The sequence below is a fragment of the Nomascus leucogenys genome, chromosome 22a, assembly GCF_006542625.1.
Source record: "Nomascus leucogenys isolate Asia chromosome 22a, Asia_NLE_v1, whole genome shotgun sequence".
Lineage (NCBI taxonomy): Eukaryota > Metazoa > Chordata > Mammalia > Primates > Hylobatidae > Nomascus > Nomascus leucogenys.
This window is the reverse complement of record NC_044402.1, coordinates 14,135,962-14,156,912: the sequence shown is the minus strand read 5'-3', so window position 1 is coordinate 14,156,912 and position 20,951 is coordinate 14,135,962. Positions and strand designations below refer to the sequence as shown.

Genomic DNA, 20,951 nt, shown 5'->3' with positions numbered 1-20,951 from the left:
AGCCAGGATGGTCTCTATCTCCTGACCTTGTGATCTGCCCACCTCAGCCTCCCAAAGTGCTGGGATTACAGGCGTGAACCACCACGCCTGGCCTATAAATCCACCTTTTAAAGAGCATTTAAAACAAGGCAAAACAAGACAATTGTCTGTGGATGAAAAAAAGTTTTAAGGTAGCCATAGTTAAAAGACACAATTGACAAGAAAATTTGTTACCTCTGTGGCACAAGATAATTTTAACATAACAATTATGATTATTACTGATAATGTACACTAAGTTATATCAGAATTACAGGAGTTTCCTATAAATTTGTAACAAAATTAGATATGTATACAAATATGAAATGGTGTCCATTTCATATTTGACAATGCTTCCTGTATAATTTTTATACCAAAATAAGCCAAGTTATGTCATTTTTGGACTTAAGGAACCTAATGTCTTAAAGGACTAATTAGGTTAGAAAAAGACATAATTTTTTTTTTTTTTGAGATGGAGTCTCACACTGTCGCCCAGGCTGGAGTGCAGTGACACCATCTGGGCTCACTGCAAGCTCTGCCTCCCGGGTTCATGCCATTCTCCTGCCTCAGCCTCCTGAGTAGCTGGGACTACAGGCACCTGCCACCACACCCAGCTAATTTTTTTTTTTTTTGTATTTTTAGTAGAGATGGGGTTTCATTGTGTTAGCCAGGATGGTCTCGATCTCCTGGCCTCGTGATCTGCCCGCCTCGGCCTCCCAAAGTGCTGGGATTACAGGCGTGAACCACAGCGCCTGGCCAAAAAGATATAATTTATAATTTGATTTTGGAAAGTTTGTCAAATATAAAAGCTTTAAAACACTTGATATTACAAAATAGGATTACAGGTCATTGTAAAGTCATTTATTTAACCAAAGTGATAATTCCAGCATTCCAAAAAAAGTGAAAACCTTCATTATTTGAGTTGAGACTTAATTTTCTAAACAAGAAACCCTAATAAAAACAGCATGAAGCCAATTACATTTGTTTTTCAAAATTTCGTAAACAATCTATAAAATTTAATCTTGATTATAAAATATAACTTCCATAAGCCTTTTATAACCTTTATTAAGAAGTTCTTTAATGATTCAAGAAAACCTTGTTAATCTGACATAGGGGTCCATATACTTGGTTTTGCATCAGTGTGCCTTTGACATTAATAATTAATTTATAGAGAAACTGAACTTATTTTATCTTTCAAAATTGGCCCTTACAATCTTATGTGCCCACCTCTTCCACGATAGTCCCTGGGCCTTGAGGAGTTGAATGGCTTTAATTTCTTGCCGTGTGTCTCAGGAATGCAGTTTGTTTTAATTGGCATCTTCTATGGTGCCTGAAGATGAGGCTTTAATTGCTGTCAGTGTTTAAGATTTAGCAGGACTTGGTGTCCTTTATAGACCCAGGAGTTAAAGCCCTGTAACTCAATGTTACAAGGACTTTAAAAACACATACAGGAAGATAAATGGATGCAATAACATTAAAAAATTTTTTATCTCAGTTTTTTTCCCTAAGCAAACCAAAATTTAATAATAATATGACAACTTGATTATATAAAAGGTTTTTGTTTTTTTTAAATATATAAATCCTCTTATTGTGACTTACACTATTGATGACATGGCCAGACTTTCTGATTTGTTCTGAAATTCCCTCCTTTTTAAACAATCAGTTATTTTATTTTAGGACTAAATTTACCACAGAAAATTCTTTCTTATATAAAATTATTTCTCTTTAAGCTTTTTTACCTAAAAAAAACCTCTTTATTTTTATAACTTTCTTTACATCTTTTTTTATTCCTGGCTCCTTTTACCTTGTTTTATATATAACCTTTAAATAAGCTTTGAATTAGACAAAACTTGTTCACTTTTTTTTTAAAAGACACATTTTTCTTTCTTTAGCAAGAATGTTTTTCTACAATGTATATTTATTGGAAAATACTCAAATAATGAGATATCTATTATTTAATTTAAGATAACTTTATACTCTAAATTATGAGCAGTTTGTCTACAAGTATTTATCCCATTACATTTACCTAATTGTTTTAATTATTTACCTAGATTATTTATGAAAACTGTGATAGTCATGATTTAAAGTTATGAAACTGCCATTGCAAAATTATAACTGAGACAGTCAGAAAAGATTTGACTGGCTGGGCGCGGTGGCTCACACCTCTAATCCCAGCACTTTGGGAGGCCGAGGCGGGCAGATCACAAGTTCAGGAGATCAAGACCATCCTGGCTAACATGGTGAAACCCCATCTCTACTAAAAATACAAAAAATTAGCCAGGTGTGGTGGCGGGCGCTTGTAGTCCCAGCTACTCGGGAGGCTGAGGCAGGAGAATGGCGTGAACCTGGGAGGTGGAGCTTGCAGTGAGCCGAGATCGCACCACTGTACTCCAGCCTGGGCAACAGAGCAAGACTCCATCTCAAAAAAAAAAGAAAAAAGATTTGACCTAACTGATTCCATACTGCTCTTAACCTGTAAGCTGTCCTTGTTCATTCCTGGGCATAGGATGAGCTGACTTTGGAAGGAACTTAGTTTATAGTTTAGCTTTTAAACAAAGATAACAGTCCTTTCCCAAAACAAACCTCCTTATTGTCTGTGGATCAGAATGACCAAATTTTGGGATATAAGGGATTCACCGGAGGGGTGCTCTCAGACCTCAGCAAATTGTCCTATTGGTTTGATCCATAAAGTTAGCTCATGCTGGTACCAAGCACTGATAGGAGATTTGTCAAAGGTCAGGGGCATCTCCACTCAGAATCCCTTCGTGGTTACCAAAATGTGAACCTAGAAAATCTGAGACAGGTCTCAGTTAATTTAGAAAGTTTATTTTGCCAGCCGGGCGTGGTGGCTCACACCTGTAATCCCAGCACTTTGGGAGGCCGAGGCGGGCGGATCACGAAGTCAGGAGATTGAGACCATCCTGGCTAACATGGTGAAACCCCGTCTCTACTAAAAATGCAAAAAATTAGCTGGGTGTGGTGGCGGCCGCCTGTAGTCCCAGCTACTTGGGAGGCTGAGGCAGGAGAATGGCGTAAACCTAGGAGGCGGAGCTTGCAGTGAGGTGAGATTGTGCCACTGCACTCCAGCCTGGGCGACGGAGCAAAAAAAAAAAAGAAAGTTTATTTTTATTTTGCCAAGGTTGAGGATGTGCCCGTGACACTGCCTCAGGAAGTCCTGACAACATGTGCCCAAGGTGGTCAGGGCAAAGCTTGGTTTTATACGTTTAGGGAGACATGAGACGTCAATCAATATATGTAAGAAGTACATTGGTTCAGTCTGGAAGGGGAGGACAACTTGAAGCAAAGGCACGAAGACTTAAGTGCGGAGGGAGCTTCCAGGTCACAGAAAGGTGCTACACAAATGGTTACATTCTTTTGAGTTTCTGATTAGCCTTTCCAAAGGAGGCAAATCAGATATGAATCTATCTCAGTGAGCAAAGGAGTGACTTTGAATAGAAAAGGAGGCAGGTTTGCCCTAAGCAGTTCCCAGCTTGAGTTTTCCTTAGTGATATTGAGGGCCCAAGATATTTTCCTTTGACACCACTGAATGGATATAGCACATTTTGTTTATCCATTCATCAGTTAATGGGCATCTGATTGTTTCCACTTTCTGGCTGCTATGAATAATGCTGCTATGAAGTTTTTGTCTGAACATATGTTTTCAGTTCTTTTGGATATATCTAGGAGTGAAATGGCTGGGTCATACAGTAATTCTATGTTTAACTTTTTGAAGAAGCACCAAACTGATATCCATAACAGCTGCACCATTTTGCATTCCTGCCAGCAATGCATGAGAGTTCCAGATTCTCCACATTCTCGCCAACAATTATTTTCATCAAAAAAGCAATTATTATAGCTATTCTAATGACTGTGAAGGGATATCTCAAGTGATTTTGATTTGTGTATCTCTAATGACTAAGACGTTGAGTATCTTTTCACAGGCTTGTTGGCTGTTTATGTATTTTCTGTATTAGTCCATTCTCATACTGCTATAAAGAAATACCTGAGACTGGGTGATTTATAAAGAAAAGAGGTTTGGGTTTGTTTGTTTGTTTTTGTTCTGTGAGAATTTAATGTGTAAACATACAGAAAAGTAAGCATTATAGCAACCAAACAGTTTCGTTCACGATAGCAATTTTAAAGACACTTCAACAAATACTTTTATGTAAGAGGCTAATTCTGCAAAGTAACATTCACTTTCCTATGGAATCATTTCACAGTCTCAGATTTTAAGCCAGAAAAATGAGATTCATGCTGGTAAAGCAACCTGAAAATCCTGCATGTTCTCACAAATAGTATACTTTAACATGGTAAAAAGATCTTCCAAAGGGAGGAAAGAAGGCTCTTAAAGGGGATGGCTGGTGCCTCCCAGAGTAAATCCTTGCCCCAAGGGGCTGCCCTGCTATCTGCAAGACTAAAATGGTCATGACAAATTCAAAGCTAAAAAAAGAAATAACCTCTACCTTCAGTGTATTTGCCTGGTTCAAGTGGTTATCTGCAGATTTATGATAAGTCGGTAAACAGAACAATATTGATAAGATTTCTGAGAACTAAATGGTATTTGGCTCTGGTACTAAGGAGTTGAGAGAATGCGACACCTATGTTAATTATCAACTGCAAATGACAACTTTATGTGAAGTTTCTATTCTAAGGCTTACTTTATTCATGTATTCCATTTAGAATCTTAAAATTTTTTGATACTTCCTTTAAACAAGAAGTAATTCACAAATGATTAACATAGCACTAAACTAATAAAATAGGTCCTCACACCCATCTCGAATTATTAAAGAAAGTATTGCCATTGAAAGTGATCTTTTTCCTGAGAAAGTCATGTTGCAAAATGGCACAAGACAATACACATTTCCTCTAATTTTCCGCAGGAATACAAGATAGGAAAATCAGATTACAATATATTTTGTGAGGAAAACATGTTTCTTAAAATTGTGTTTTCAGTTACTCTCCAAACCACATATTTTTAGAGGGTGAGAGCCAAATGTAAATTAAGAAGTGATCTTTATGGCAAGAGAATGAATACATATGGTAAATTTTGGTTGGTGTTTACACAATTTTTGTAGGAAATTGTTTACGAGTGGAGAAACTGAGGTGCAGAAACACCCAAGCTCAGGTTCAAGGTTGAGTTTAATAGTACAGGTAGGAATAGAATCTAGGGATCTGATTCTCACATTAGAGGATAATAATATCTTCCTAAAGGGGAAAAATAAATGTTTTTGGTAGATCACATTGATAAATCATTTTTGAAATATATAATATGAATTTCCTTGAAGATCTTTGGCATTTGTGAGAGTATTTGTAGGCTGAGGTTTTTAGGTACTTTTTTCCCCAAAAATATATAAAGTTAGGGGCGCTAGCTTTAAAGTTGAACACCAAAAAAATTAATCTTAATTTCAAAATGACCTGAGTTCATTTTGCATTTTTATATAAATCAATTGTACAGCTTGAGTACATAAAAGGCCACCACACTTCACTTCATAGAGTTCACACATATGCATTCTACAGTGATATTTATATGACCAGAACTTATTTCACACTTAAAGTATAGAATTAAATAAAATGTCTTAGTCAAATTTTTCATAAGCCCAACTACTTGAAGATGTCAAAGTTATTACAGTGGGATGACTAATTCATATATCATACAGTATTAGGTTAGTCCCAAATTCAAGTATTTATAATATTCACCCCATGTGAAAGTTTCTTTGTACTGGCTAAACTGTGAGCTGTGAAATTTATATTGCTTAGTTTGGTATTTTTCCCTATGTGTATGTTTTCCATCACAAAACCTCTACCTCACAATTCTGTACTTGTAAGAGCTCAGGTAGGTTTACGTAGTCATAATGCAGTAGTCTAGAACATACCATGTAAAAATAAAAAATAAAATTATTTTCAAGTTTCTTTGTTTTTAAAGTGCTCCATGTGCTGTATTATATCAACTTTCAGGTTCTAGAAATCCAGTATGACTAGCAATAGTCTTACAAAAGATCAGCAGTTAAGCAAGAATGTATGTATACATAGATTAAGAGAACAAAAATTATTTAGGCACATTCATATTCAAATAATATAAAAAAATCCACAAGAGTACATAAAAGACATGGCAGAAGTGTTTAGAAGGAATGTCAGAGTGTCAGGGACTAATTCGTAAGGTAACTGGATGTAAACTCAAAGTGGTTTTGAATATTTTGGTAACAAATATTTGTACAAAAACAAATAAACAAAAATAAATACTTATTCCTTATCGGAAACAAAATACAAAACAAATCTGTCCAAATGTTCAGAAGCTGCATCATAAAAACATTTTTTGAAAAATTTCATGCCTAATAGGTTGCTTCATCCATGTTGTCATCACTGTCTGCACCAAAATCATCTCCATCTTCAAAGTATGAATTAATGTAGTCATTTCCCTCTTCTTGCTCTTCTTCATCATATCCCTCCTGTTCTGCAGCACCATTGTCATCATCATCATCATCACCTTCTTTACTTTTCTCTTTGCTTCCTTCTTTCTCTTCATTTTCCTCATCTGATTTTTCATCATCACCTCTCTTTTCCAATTCCTCAATTTTTTTCAACACATCTGCAGTATTAGTGAGTGATGTGCCTTTGCCTGTGTCTTTTGCCTTTTTGGTTTTGGGCCTGCTTTTTTACATTTATTTCTTGGCATCATCTCTCTTGGAAGTCTTCTCCAATCTGGTATCCATTCTTCCTTGTATACCTTCATGTATCTTTTACTATACCTTTCAATATCTTGTCTTTCTTCATGAAGGTGTTTCAATAAAATAAGGCATTCTTTTCATTGTTTCTCTCAACTCCTGTTTCAAAGCCAGCATATATTATTCACCTTCTCCTGTTTTCAGTGGCACCGGTTTATAATCTGTACCAGGAAATAGTGGGGGTGGTTTCAACACTACATCAGGTAACTTTTTACCTTTGCTAAATCCAACAGCCTCAATATTAAAGGTATAAGCAGCATGTCCTCTTCCTTTATTCCCAGCCATCAGAACTAGTTATACCAGATGAGTGGGCAAATTCTGCTCCCTAAATCTTGAAGTGTGGGCAAAACTCTGCAGCTGAAATGCTGGCCGGCAAGGAAGGGGTGCAGGCAGAGGACCCCACCGCTCTAGAGCCTGAGAAGCGCGCACTGCCCTCAGAAAAGAGGTTTAATTGGCTCACAGTTCCACAGGCTGCACAGGAAGCATGGCAGCATCAGCTTCTGGGGACGCCTCAGGGAACTTACAATCATGGCAGAAGGCAAAAGGGAGTGAGGCAGGAAGAGAGGGAGGAGGAGCAGGAGGTAGAGAGAGAAGGGGGAGTTGCTACAGACTTTTAAACACCAGATCTCGTGAGAACTCTATCACGAGAACAGCACTAGTGGCATGGTGCTAAACCATTCATGAGAGACTGCCCCCATCATACATGAGGCCCCACCTCTAACATTAGGGATTACAATTCAACATGAGATTTGGTGGGGACACAGATCCAAACCATATCACCTTCTGTGGAGAAATGTCTATTCAAGAACTTCATCTATTTCTCTCTCTCTCTCTCTCTCTCTCTCTCTCATGGAGTCTCACTCTGTCACCCAGGCTGGACTGCAATGGTGCAATCTCAGCTCACTGCAATCTCCACTTCCTGAGCTCCAGTGATTCTCCAGCCTCAGCCTCCTGAGTAGCTGGGACTACAGGCACGCGCCTGTCTTTTCTCCAGGAAGATACAATAGGAAAAAAGAAAGAAATCTCTCTGATTAGACTCCAACCATACCCTACCCTCCATCAAATTGACTGGATAGGCATAATGGAAACCAGAACATGTGGTTTCCAAACAAGAAAAATCCTATGAGGGATGGGAGAAAGGGAGAGGAAGGATTCAGCCAGTGCCGAGACTGAAATTGATTAATGTCAACTGCACTCATCTTCACACATCTTCAGGTTGCATGTTCGTGGAGTAGTTTAGGAATAAATTCACGGCTTGTGGAGTATTCAAATACCTAGTGGTCTGCTGTATTACATTATGGCTTTCCCCAGCAGCTTCCAAGGCAGCTTCCAAGTCACTGGCAGGAGAATTTGGCTGGAACTGCATGCAGGACTGCAGAGATTCCTCTCCACAGTTATAGAAGGGACTGTTCCAGGCCTGATTTTTCCAGGATTGGGTGCACCAGGTCTGAGTGTTCCAGGAGTGGTTGCTCCAGGACTGGATGTTCTGGGTCTGGTTGCTCCAGGTTGAATTGTTCCAGGTGTGGTTGCTCCACATTGGAAAGTTCCCAGTCGTGTTCACCAGGCATCCCCGGTGGTAGGAAGAGTAGAGGCTGGGGTAGGTAGGTGCTGAGGCCTTCTGAGTCACACCATTGCTATTCTTTGGCCAGTTCTTTTCCTGCCACCTCTTATATTTCATTCTCTGGTTCTGGAACCAGGTCTTAACCTGTTTGTAGCTGAGGTTCAGGATGTTGGAAAGTTCTTGCATCTGCTGGAGGCTGAAGTATTTCTGTCTCTGAAATGTATCATTGAGTACAAATAGCTGTGTGGAAGAGAACACAGTTCTGGTCTTCTGTTTCTTGAATGGGACCTTGTCTTCCTTTTTTCTGGCACTCTTCTCTGCAGAAGTGGGTTGTTTGCCTTTGGGAGGGGTGGAAGAATCAGGGCTGTCCTAAATAAGCAGATCCATGGAGGAAGGAAGAGGAGAGACAGTCTCCATGTGAGGCATCTCAGCAGAAGACATTTGCAAGGATGGATAGTTTTCTTCAGGCCCACAAATCACAGATGCAAGTGAAGAATCTTTACAGACGGATGCTTTGGAGCAAGGCAGGCTTTGTGAACAAGCTGGATCCACACTCATGTTATTATTGGGGAAGAGGAGGAAAAAATTTAAGAGCTGGACCAGAAAAAAGGTTAAGGTGGCTTTAAGACTTTTTTCTGGAAGATCTTAGAGAAATATGACCTCCAGAAGCGAAAGTCTCAAGAAGTTGGGATGAAGTGAGTCGCCGCCACAGTAACCATCATGTTACTTTCTTGCTTAAAACCCTAGATGGCTCTTGATTTCTCTTAGGATAAAATTTGAAATCATTTCCACGGCCGAGGAGATCCTGTAGCATTAGGGCCTACTGTCCCCAAACTCTCTTGCTGGCTCATTACGTTCCAGGCTGAATGGTCTTTAAGTTTGTCAGAGACACTGAGCCTTTCCCCATTGCCACCCTTTGTATCTGGTGTTGCCTCAGCCTGCAATGCTGTTTGACTCCCTTTCCCCTCCTCTCTGTTACCACTCTCTCCTCCTCTGTTTGGTTAACCCCTACCCATCTTTCAGTCTTGACTCAGAAGCATTTCCTCTGGGATGTCTTTCCTGACTCACTCATACTGTTTTGTGTCTGATCTACTACTGGCCTATCTTAAACTCTTTAAAATGCAGATTTCGGCTGGGTGCTGTGGTTCACGCCTGTAATCCCAGCACTTTGGGAGGCTGAAGCGGGCGGATCACTTGAGGTCAGGAGTTTGAGACCAGCCTGGCCAACATGGTGAAACCCTGTCTCTACTAAAAATACAAAAATTAGCCGGGTGTGGTGGTGGGTGCCTGTAATCTCAGCTGCTTGGGAGGCTGAGGCAGGAGAATCGCTTGAACCCAGGATGTGGAGGTTGCAGTGAGCCAAGATTGCGCCACTGCACTCCAGCCTGGGCGACAGAGCAAGACTCCGTCTCAAACAAACAAACGAATAAAATGCAGATTTCAGGACGGTACCTCATAGTTTCTGATGCAGTAGCTATGAGATTCAGAAAGATGCATTGTAGAAATATTTTTGGGGTGGGTGCAGTGGCTCATGCCTATAATCCCAGCACTTTGAGAAGCCGAGGCGAATGGATCACATGATGTCAGGAGTTTGAGACCAGCCTGGTCAACCTGGCAAAACCCTGTCTCTACTAAAAATGCAAACATTGGCTGTGTGTGGTGGTGCACGCCTGTAATCCCAGCTACTCAGGGGCCTGAGGCAGGAGAATCGCTTGAACCCAGGAGGCGGAGGTTGTAGTGAGCTGAGATCACGCCACTGCACTCCAGCCTGGGTGACAGAGCGAGACTCCGTCTCACAACTAAACAAAACAAAAAATATTTTCGAATAATTCTGGTTCAGGATATGCAGGGCTGTACTGTTCAGAAGCCCTGCACTCGATAACGCTATTTAATTTGTGTGTCTTTTTTGCTTAAGACATACAAATTCTCACCTATTAGAGTCCATGAAGCTACCATGCTTATCTTGTGCATTGCTGTATCTTCAGAAAATGTCTGGATAGTGCCTGATAACACTGGAAATGCTGAAATTAACACTTGTTGGATGCATAAAAGATGGGGTAGTAATCATTAGGTGTACATACATTCCCTGTTTAACTCACAAGAAAATCCTGGGGAAAGAGCCTGGGAAATCAAGGATTTCCATGTAAATATAGTAAAGTCATATTTCAGTAGAGGAGGTGGTTCTAGTGACACATCAAGGTTTGTCTTTGGGAGAAACTGGACGTGGAGAACTCAGTATCATAGTTAATCATTGCCTGGAGCAGAGCTTCTTAACCTGAAACCCAAGATTTCACAGGAAGTCTGTTCACTTCCTAATTGTGTGTGTGTGTGTGTGTGTGTGTGTGTGTGTGTGGTGGGTGGCGGGGTGAATGTGTATTAGTATGTTTCACAATTTTAAAGCATTCTCTAAGTCTGTCACTGTTCTGGGCACTGGGGCTATAGTAGAGAAGAAATAGATAAAAACCTCTACCTTATGAGCTTACCTTCTCATGGGATCAGAAAGACAAGAAATAAAATAAGTGAGTAAAATAGGTAAAACCGTAGTAAGCGATATGGAGAAAAATAAGGCAGGGAAGGAGGGGAGACAGTGGAGATGGGGGCTATGATTCTAAATAGAATGGTCAGAGAAGGGCTTACTATGATGGTGACTTTAGGAAAAGCACCTGAAGAGTCAGCCATGTAGTATCAGGCAGAAGAGCATTCCACACAGAGGGATTTTCTGCAACTGTGAAGGCCATGGGGTGGAAATATGCCCAGCATATTGGAGAAACAGCTAAGAGGCCAGCATGGCTAGAGCAGATCAAGCTGGGAAAATCAGGTCAGACGTAATGCCAAGGCCAAAGTCCAAGGAGGACTTTATAAACCATTGCAAGAATTTGGTTTTCACTGTGAATGAGATCGGAAGACAGTGGAGAGTTTTGAGCTAAAGAAACACCAATTTTATGTATTTGTGTACGTGCACGAATGTGTATAAATGAATATGACTGTCTGTGCATGTGTATGGGCAGGTGGGTGCATTTTTCTGGAGAGATTCCACAGGCATCCATGTGGTCTCCTTGAGAAGCTGCCTCACGCTGCCCTTTTCCTCTGAACCTAATGGCTCCTCCCTTGTCTCCCTCCCTCCTCCCTCCACCTTTAGAGAGGCAGGGTGCTGCTGGGAGTTGGTTATTTTCTAGGCAGAATCTTAGCAGGAGTTTAAATGTGCCTGCATTGGAGCAGGCAGTTTTCTTCCCTCTTGGACATCATTCCGTTCACAGAGCTGAAGAGCTGGGGGCTCCTTTCATTTGAGAAAAGATGCTTTCACCCCATCAATTAAATCCAAATGGGAACCAGGGAGAGTCAACGGGGAAAGAGTCCATTTAGACTTCTTGGCTCCAAAACTGTATTCAGGAATAGCTGTAAGAGGAGGGGCTAAAGTAGAAGGAGGAGGAACAGAGTAGTAATCATGATAATAACAGCTGCACCTTCTCATTTAACACTCACAGCTATATATATATAATTTTACTGAATGATTTCCTGAATTCAAATAAGTGCTAGTTTATTTGTAAAAAAGTTATTTACCTTTGACATGTGAAACAGGTTTCTTGGTATGGGTTTGCTAGGATCTGCATGATAAAAATTATCTGTGAGTGGAATAGCAATTCCCATATTAGATGGAGGCCTGTAGTTTATCTGCAAGTGATTAAACAAAGAAAATGTATAATTCATTATTATGAAGTCTTTAATTTATAGATCTTGATTTTCTAGAAAACCAATCAAGGCAAAAATTCAATTTTTAGCTACGGGTATTAAAGTAAATTTATCTCCCCCAACTTTTCTACCCCTCATTTTCTGGAATTTCAACAATTTTAACCAATGGTAATATAACTTGTAAATAAGTGAAAAAACTGCCATAAAGTCAATGCAATAAAGTTTAAACACTTTATCAAAGAGTCTTAGTGATGTATCATAGTTAGTAAATAATTCTTCAAGTTTGGTTATTTGCTTTTTGTCACAAAGAAAATTATAAGTAATAAGTCAGTTGACAAAGAGCAACATTTTATATTTTAAAAGAGTCACAAATTCTGACAAGGCAAAAGTTAAAATTATTACATTGAAATGGGTAGATATATAGTTGACCCTTGAACAACACAGGGGTTAGGGGTGCAGACCTCCTGCACGGTCAAAAATTCACATATAACTTTTGACTACCCCAAAACTTAACCATTAATAGCCTACTGTTGACCGGAAGCCTTACTGGTAATATAAAGTTGATTAATATATATTTTGTATGTAATATGTATTATATGCTGTATTCTTACAATAAAGTGAGCTAGAGAAAAAATGAAAATGCATTTATAGTACTATTCTGTATTTATGGATACTGTAACTTTACATCATCTGTTTACAAGGTGAATTGTCTGTCTGAAATCCAGGGAAACCGCAGCTGAAGAACCTCAATCTACAGTGTGCTTCAAGAAATTCACCTTTTTTTTTTTGTAATGTCATGACTTTTCTCTGCCTCTTGGGAGTACTTCCAGCACCACTTCATATGGAACCCATGGTGTTATTTAAGGTTTACGGTATTATATGATGAAAAGTACATTAGAGCCACGAGAGGTCACTTTTTATTGTGATTTGCAATTTACTGGCTAGGTGAACTGCTCACATGCAGATGAATAGCCTCTCAGGGCATTTTAAAGGAATACTGGCAACATTTGAGTTCACCCAAGTAGCACCAGGAGGTGGCTACAAAATTATTACAGTAGTACAGTGTGTACTACAGCAGATTTTATGCAGTTATGATTTAATACTGTATCTTTACGTTTGCTTACATTTCTCTGGCTCCATGTAGGATCTGTGCTTGTGTGTGTAAGTTTTGATACATTTTAACTTTTTATAATAGATTTGTGTATAGTTTATGATAGCAAATGATAAAATAGACTAGTATCTATATATATTTTATGCATTCATGGCATATCCAACTTTTTATTAACTTTTTAGATATTTCTTTCTAAAATTTATGTATTTATTTTTGAGACAGAGTCATGCTCTGTGCTGTGTTGCCCAGGCTGGAGTACAGTGGCACCATCTCCGCTCACTGCAACCCCTGCCTCCCGGGCTCAGCCTCCCGAGTAGCTGGGATTACAGGCGTGTGCCACTGTGCCAGGCTAATTTTTGTATTTTTTGTAGAGATGGGGTTTCTCTATATTGGTCAGGCTGGTCTCGATCTCCTGACCTCAAGTGATCTACTCGCCTTGGCCTCCCAAAGTGCTGGGATTACAGGCATGAGCCACCATGCCTGGCCGATTTTTTCTACATTTCTAAGCTACGAGGTTTGTCTGTGAATTTTTTCAATTGTCACAAAATTCCAAAAAAGCCCAACATATTTCTTGAAAAAAATCCACATGTAAGTGGACCTATGCAGTTCAAACCTATTGTTCAAAGGCTGATTGTATCAGCTTAGGACAAGTCAATGTAAGGGAAAATAGTTGAATATATCACAAAAGCCAAAGATCACACCAACATATAAAGTGTAAAATGATAATAATAATGACAGTTACCAAGAAAAATAATTATTTCAGAAAGCTTTTACAGTTTAGAAATCATCATCACATCCTCAAAATGACATGAGGATTAAAAAATAACCATGAAGTGTTTTGAGCCACTCACAAAAGAAATGCTGAAACTGAATGGGTAGGCAATCACACAAAAGTCACATAGCATTGCTTCTTAAACCAATATACTTAGATTTTTTTTTACCGGCAAAGTTTTGATGAGGTTAAAACCCTGACTGTCTTTATGAACTCCACTAATCCAGTCTTCCAATGGGATAAATTTGCTAGGAATGTGATGCATAGATCTGAGATAACTACAGCTGCTTTTCAGTGTTGGCACCATTGTCGTAACAAAGCACTCAGTAGAGGCTGACCACATAATAAATGCCAGTGAAGTTGAACCCTGGAAATAACCAAATAAATGAAGGTTATTTAAAGTAACTGTTATGGACTGAACTGTGTCCAACCAAAAATTACATGTTGAAACCCCAACCTCCAGTATCTCAAAATGTGGCTGTATTTGGAGACAGGGCCTTTAAGGAGGTAATTAAGGTAAAATGAGGTCATTTGGGTGGGTCCCAATCCAATGTCACTGGTGTCATCTTATAAGAAGAGGAGATCAGGATATAGACAACACAGAAACTGAGGGGCAACCATATGAGGACACAGCAAGAAGATGGCCATATATAAGCCAAGTAGAGGGGCTGCAGAGGAAACCAATCCTGCTGATATCTTGCTCTTGAACTTGTAGCCACTAGAACTGTAAGAAAATAAATTTCCATTGTTTGAGTCACCAAGCCACCAAGTCAGAGTGGTATTTTGTTGTGGCAGCCATAGCAAACTAATATAGTGAAGAATATAGAAAACTAAAAAATATAGAAAAAGAAAAGAAATAGAAAAAGACATGACAGCAGTAGAAAAATATTTGACCATAAAGATCTGTTTGAGAATAAATCATAATAGAAAACATACTCTTTTCCAGGAAGAAATATATTCCAATCTAATTGGTTTGGGGAAGCATTTGGAAATAAGCTAGGATCAAGAACCTGAAGACTGGCTGGGCACGGTGGCTCATGCCTGTAATCCTAGCACTTTGGGAGGCTGAGGTGGGCGGATCACCTGAGGTCAGGAGTTCAAGACCAGCCTGGCCAACATGGTGAAACCCCACCTCTACTAAAAGTACAAAAATCAGCTGGATGTGGTGGTATATGCCTGTAGTCCCAGCTGCTTGGGAGGCTGAGGCAGGAGAATTGCTTGAGCCCGGGATGTGAAGGTTGCAGTGAGCCAAGATAACAACACTATACTCCAGACTGGGTGACAGAGCTAGCCATCTCAAAAAAAAAAAAAACAACCAAAAAAAACCAAAACCAAAAACAAAAAAAGGAACATGAGGACTATAGTTAATAATACCGTATTATATTCAGTACTTAAGTATTTTTGCTGAATTAGCAGATTATAGCTGCTTTTACCACATTAGGGGAAAATGGATGCCTATGTGAGGTATTTATTCCACAATGGTAATCATTTTACTACATATATGTGTCTTATAACAACACATTGTATTCCTTAAATATACACAACAAAATTTATTTTAAAATATTTTTTAAAGACATTAAATAAATACCATTATTACATCCAACTCATATAGCTGAGGCTTCCCCATTCACTGATGAGCACTTGAATATTTGGTTTGATGATATAAATAAAATAACTTTGATTGTTTACTGTCTTTCTTTCTTTCTTTCTTTCTTTCTCTTTTTTCTTTCTTTCTTTCTTTCTCTTTTTTCTTTCTTTCTTTCAGAGATGAGATCGCGCTCTGTCAGCCAGGCTGGAGTACAGTGGCACTATTATAGCTTACTTCAGGCTTGAACTCCTGGGCTCAAGCGATCCTCTCACCTCAGCTTCCTGAGTAGCTAGGACTACAGATGTGTGCCACCACACCTAGCTTTTGAAATCCGAAATTTACTCATAGCAATTTTGAAATGTATAATACTCTATTATTAACTATATTCACCATGCTGTGCAAATAGCTAAAAAAAATTCTTTAAAATTTTTTACAGAGACAGGGGTCTCGCTGTGTTGCCTAGGCTGGTCTCGAACTCCTGGCCTCAAGTGATCCACCTGCTTTGGCCTCCCAAAGTGTTGGGAACAGAGGTATGAGCCACCATACTTAGCCCGATTGGTGTACATTTTGAAAATAAAATTCACTTAGTAATCACTGTATTTCATAAAGATAGATTTTTATCTAGATTTTTGCTAGATTTTAAAAATATATGCACAGTAAATGTACTTAATCTTTGAACAATATCAAACAGCAATACAATTCAATAAATTCTATTTACAATTCTGAAGTATTTTTGGAACTTTAAAAATGTAGAAATACTAATAACTGTAGTGATATAGTAGGTTCTGGCAGTGGTCATTTTGTCCTGTCCCCATACTCTGTAGCCATTAAGAATAACGTATTTTTATTACTTTTGTCAAACACATTGACCCTGAATCTAAGCAGAGTTCCACTATTAAAGGAAATACAGAGGTCTAATGACAAAAGTTAAGATAAAAGGAAGCAAAAAGAAAAATCTGGAATGTTGGAAATTCTATAGTACAACTGACCCAATTTCTACAACTCAATGGCAGGGGAAGAAAATGGAGTAGTAGCTGCCTTCAAATAAAAGACTTACAAGATAAACAACCACATACTGTGTGAATCTTGTTTTTATCTCAGTTCAAACAAACTGACTATAATTTTTTTTTTTAGAAAATTAGGGAAATTTGATTATGAACTACATTTTATACAATATTAAAAAGTATTTTAAAAAATTTTAGGGATGATAATGGCTGTTGTCATTATGTGGGAGATAATATACATTTTTTTAGAGATGTATATTGAAGTTTGTAGGCGTGAAATCACATGCCTGATGTTTGTTTTAAAATATCTCAGAATACAAACAAAACAAATTAAATAGGGATGATAAAACAAAAGTAGCACACTCTTGACTATTGTTTAATCTGGGTAATGGATGTATGGAAGTTCTACTTTTGTCTATATCTGAAAGTTTTCATGATAAAAAAATTTTAGAATATGTAAGAAAAATATTGACTTAAAGGATTAAAACATACAGTTAAATGGAATGAGCACATGTCTAAAAGTGTATATACCATGTGTCCTAATTTTAGGGAAAAAATAAGAAAATATTGTAAGTTAATAGTTATTGAGCATTTTCTGGGTGCCAGGCATTGTTTTAGATATGCTATTTGTAGTATTGTTAGAGTAGGCAGAAGTGAGCAGGAAGAAGAGCCCCTGGGAAAGGAATCCTTGGAGATGCTGCCCACTGATTGTAGGCGCTGCCCACTGATTGTCAGCACTGCCAACTGACAGCAAAGAAAAAAAAACAATGGCTACAATGGCAACTTCTGGCCTCATGGACTGGGCTTATCAGGCTTATCGGCCCTAGCTGTAGATAACTGTGGTACAGACTCTATCTGATGACAAGCACCGCACTCCTCCAAAATCTCGCCCTAGAATAGACTTTTGCTCATTACAATACTAAAAAGCACACCCTGGGTGGAGAATTTAAATGCTAATGAGACATGTGATGTGCGTACTAGCATGTGCAACCACAGCACATGCACCCAAGGGACCACTCGAAACATGCTTGCAAGTGACACCCCCTCATGGCCCTTCATGAATAATCATGTAAGATTCTCATGAAGAAGGTTTCACCAACGCTAGTTGGAGCTGGATCATTCTCTCGAGCAGCCAGCTCTGAGCGTATTGTTGCTTTAAATAAACTCCCTTGCCGCACGTCTCTTGGCTGAATTTTTTCCTCCAAGAAGACAAGAACTGAGGACCCCACACCCCTCCTGGTAACATTATCACATTTAATTCTCAAAACAACCATATGAAGTAGGTATATTGTCACCTCCATTTTACAGATGAGGAATCTTAGCCACAATAAAGTAACTTTCCCAAGGTGACACAATACCAGAAATGAGAGCCAATCCAGGTAGTCTTCTCTAGGGCTCACACTTTTATCCTCTGTTCTGAACCTCTACACTGCCTTTTTAAATACCCAAAATGTTAAAAGTGCTTAGTCATCCTTAAAAGATATGGCTAGGTGCAGTGACTCATGCTTGTAATCCTAGTACTTTGGGAGGTGTAGGTGGGTGGATTGCTTGAGCCCAGGGCTTTGAGACCAGCCTGGGCAACATGGTAAAACCCCATCTCTACTAAAAACACAAAAATTAGCCAGGCATGGTGGGCCTGTAGTCCCAGCTACCAGGGAGACTGAGGTGGGAGGACTGCTTGAGCCCAGGAGCCCAGTACTTTGAGACCAGCCTGGGCAACATGGTAAAACTCCATCTTTACTAAAAACACAAAAATTAGCCAGGCGTGGTGGGCCTATAGTCCCAGCTACTAGGGAGACTGTGGTAGGAGGACTGCTTGAGCCCAGGAGGTCAAGGCTGCAGTGAGCTGTGATCACACCACTGCACTTCAGCCTGGGCATCAGAGAGAGACCCTGTCTCAAAAATAACCAAAACAAACAAAAGAAAGATAGAATTAAGCATATTTTTTCCTTCTCTTTCATAATTTACATTATAAATATGCTATAATTATGAATATAATGTGGAATAATTAAATCAATCTAGTTAACATAGCCATCACCTTGAATACTTAATCATTTTGTGGTGAGAACATTTAGAATTTACTCTCTTAGCAATTTTGAAACATACAATACTCTATTAATAACTATATTCACCATACTGTGCAATAGAACTAACAAAAACCCATATTCTTCCTGTCTGAGATCTTATACCCCAGGGGTCCCCGACCCCCGGGCTGAGGACCAGTACCAGTCTGTGGCCTGTTAGGAACCTGGCCTTACAGCAGGACAGCAGGAGGTGAGTGGCAGACAAGCATGTATTACTGCCTGAGCTCCACCTCCTGTCACATCAGCGGCAGCATTAGATTCTCATAGGAGCTTGACCCCTATTGTGAACTGCACATGTGAGGGATCCAGGTTGCACATTCCTTATGAGAATCTAATGCCTGATGATCTGAAGTGGAACAGTTTCATCCTGAAACCATGCTCCCGTATCCCAGTCCAAGGAAAAACTGTCCTCCATGAAACTGGTTCCTGGTGCCTAAAAGGTTGGAGACCACTGTTGCACCCCTTGACCATCCTTCTTACCTCCACCTCTGTAACTACCATTTTGTTCTCTGCTTCTATGAGTTCAATTTTTTAGATTTCACATACAAGTGAGGATGTATGGTATTTATCTTTCTGTGTGCCTGGCTTATTTCACTTAGCATAATGTTCCAATCTCATCATTTTGTTGCAAATCACAGACTTTCCTTCTTTTAAAAGGCTGAGTAGTATTACATTGTGTATATATTCCTGTACCACATTTTCTTTATCCATTCATCTCTTAATGAACTTTTAGGTTGACCCCGTAACTTGGCTGTTGTGAATACTGCTGCAGTAAACACTGGTACACAGACATCTTTTTGACAAACGGTTTTAAAATATTTTGGGTAAATACCTAGATGTGAAATTGCTAGATCATACGATAATTCTATTTTTAGTTTTTTGAGGATCGTCCATACCGTTTTCCTTTTTTTTTTTTGAGATGCAGTCTCTCTCTCTGTTGCCCAGGCTGGAGTGCAGTGGCGCGATCTCGGCTCACTGCAACCTCCGCCTCCCAGGGTCAAGCGATTCTCCTGCCTCAGCCTCCCAAGTAGCTGGGACTACAGGCGCATGCTACCATGCCTGGCTAACCTTTTATATTTTTAGTAGAGATGGGGTTTCACTGTGTTAGCCAGGATGGTCTCAATCTCCCAGCCTCAGGTGATCCGCCTGCCTTGGCCTCCCAAAGTGCTGGGATTGCAGGCGTGAGCCACTGCGCCACATATCGTTTTCCATAATGACTCTACTAATTTACATTCCCAGCAACAGTGTACAAGGGTTCCCTTTTCTCCACATTCTCACCAAAACTTTTTTTTCATCTTTCATCACTTTGTACCTCATAAATTTATACAATTATAAACTGTTAATTTACAATAAAAGAATAAAAAGGAAAAATGCCGAAGAGCACATTTATTCTGTATCTGTATCTAGTCCTTTCCAGTGATGTTTTGTGGTTCTCATTTACTGAATAAAGTAATGCTAACAAAGGGTTCATGCCCTGGTGATTGTCCACTGCTAAAAAAAAAAAAAAGACTTGTAAATTTATAATTTGAAAAATGTTTGTTTTTCCTGAAGAATTGAGATATTTCTTCCTCTTAGATGCTAGGAGTTTAGTAAGCTACATGTGTTTTATTTTTCACCATTTAGTTTTCATTTAGTAGCTCATCTTTATCCTATCACAATTTCAATAAATCCATCATACTAAGTACATATAGTACATATTAAGAACATGGTATGAATAATAAGCCTTTATTTCAACTAATGAATTTCTTATTATTTAAAGTGTTCCCCCTTTTTTTTTTTTTGAGACAGAGTTTCACTCTTGTTACCCAGGCTGGAGTGCAATGGCACGATCCTGGTTCACTGCAACCTTGCCTCCCAGGTTCAAGCGATTCTCCTGCCTCAGCCTCTCGGGTAGCTGGGATTACAGGCATGCGCCACCACGCCTGGCTAATTTTTTTGTATTTTTAGTAGAGAGGGGGTTTCTCCATGTTGGTCAGGCTGGTCTTGAGCTGCCGACCTGAGGTGATCCACCCACCTTGGCCTTCCAAAGTACTGGGATTACAGGCGTGAACCACCACGCCCAGCCCGTGTTCCCTATTTTTAAGCAGTTGAAGGAAGAAATGTAATTAACCGTATACACATATAAAGCAATAAAAAGGAGTCCAAGTTAACAACAAAAGAAATGGCCTCAATTGCTACTGTTTCTTGTTACCTTTTTCTTTAATTTTTAATGGGATATTTGCAAAAATTATAAACTGAACGTATTAAATTGCCAAGATTTCACTGTGTTTTGGTCTGCAAAAGGGTAATTTCATACAGCTCAACTTAATATTTTTGTGGTAAAAAAATATGATTCTGAAATGTGCAGTTACCTTTAGTTGTGTCTCAATTTTTCTTTTGTTAAGTTTGATAAATATACAACTAA

General features: G+C 39.1%; 1 protein-coding gene and 2 pseudogenes across 1 annotated transcript in view; all 3 read right to left on the bottom strand.

Moving 5' to 3' along the window:
• CATSPERB (cation channel sperm associated auxiliary subunit beta) overlaps positions 1-20,951 on the bottom strand; it is a 153,847-nt gene that overhangs the window by 15,316 nt on the left and 117,580 nt on the right. Inside the window, exons 20-21 of the mRNA XM_030803388.1 lie at positions 14,041-14,238; positions 11,860-11,970 (exon numbers count right to left, since the gene is read on the bottom strand). Of these exons, the coding sequence (XP_030659248.1) occupies positions 11,860-11,970; positions 14,041-14,238 (309 nt within the window). The remainder of the gene's footprint in view (positions 1-11,859; positions 11,971-14,040; positions 14,239-20,951) is intronic.
• LOC115832428 lies at positions 6,345-7,022 on the bottom strand (annotated as a pseudogene).
• On the bottom strand, positions 7,939-8,856 carry LOC100600795 (annotated as a pseudogene).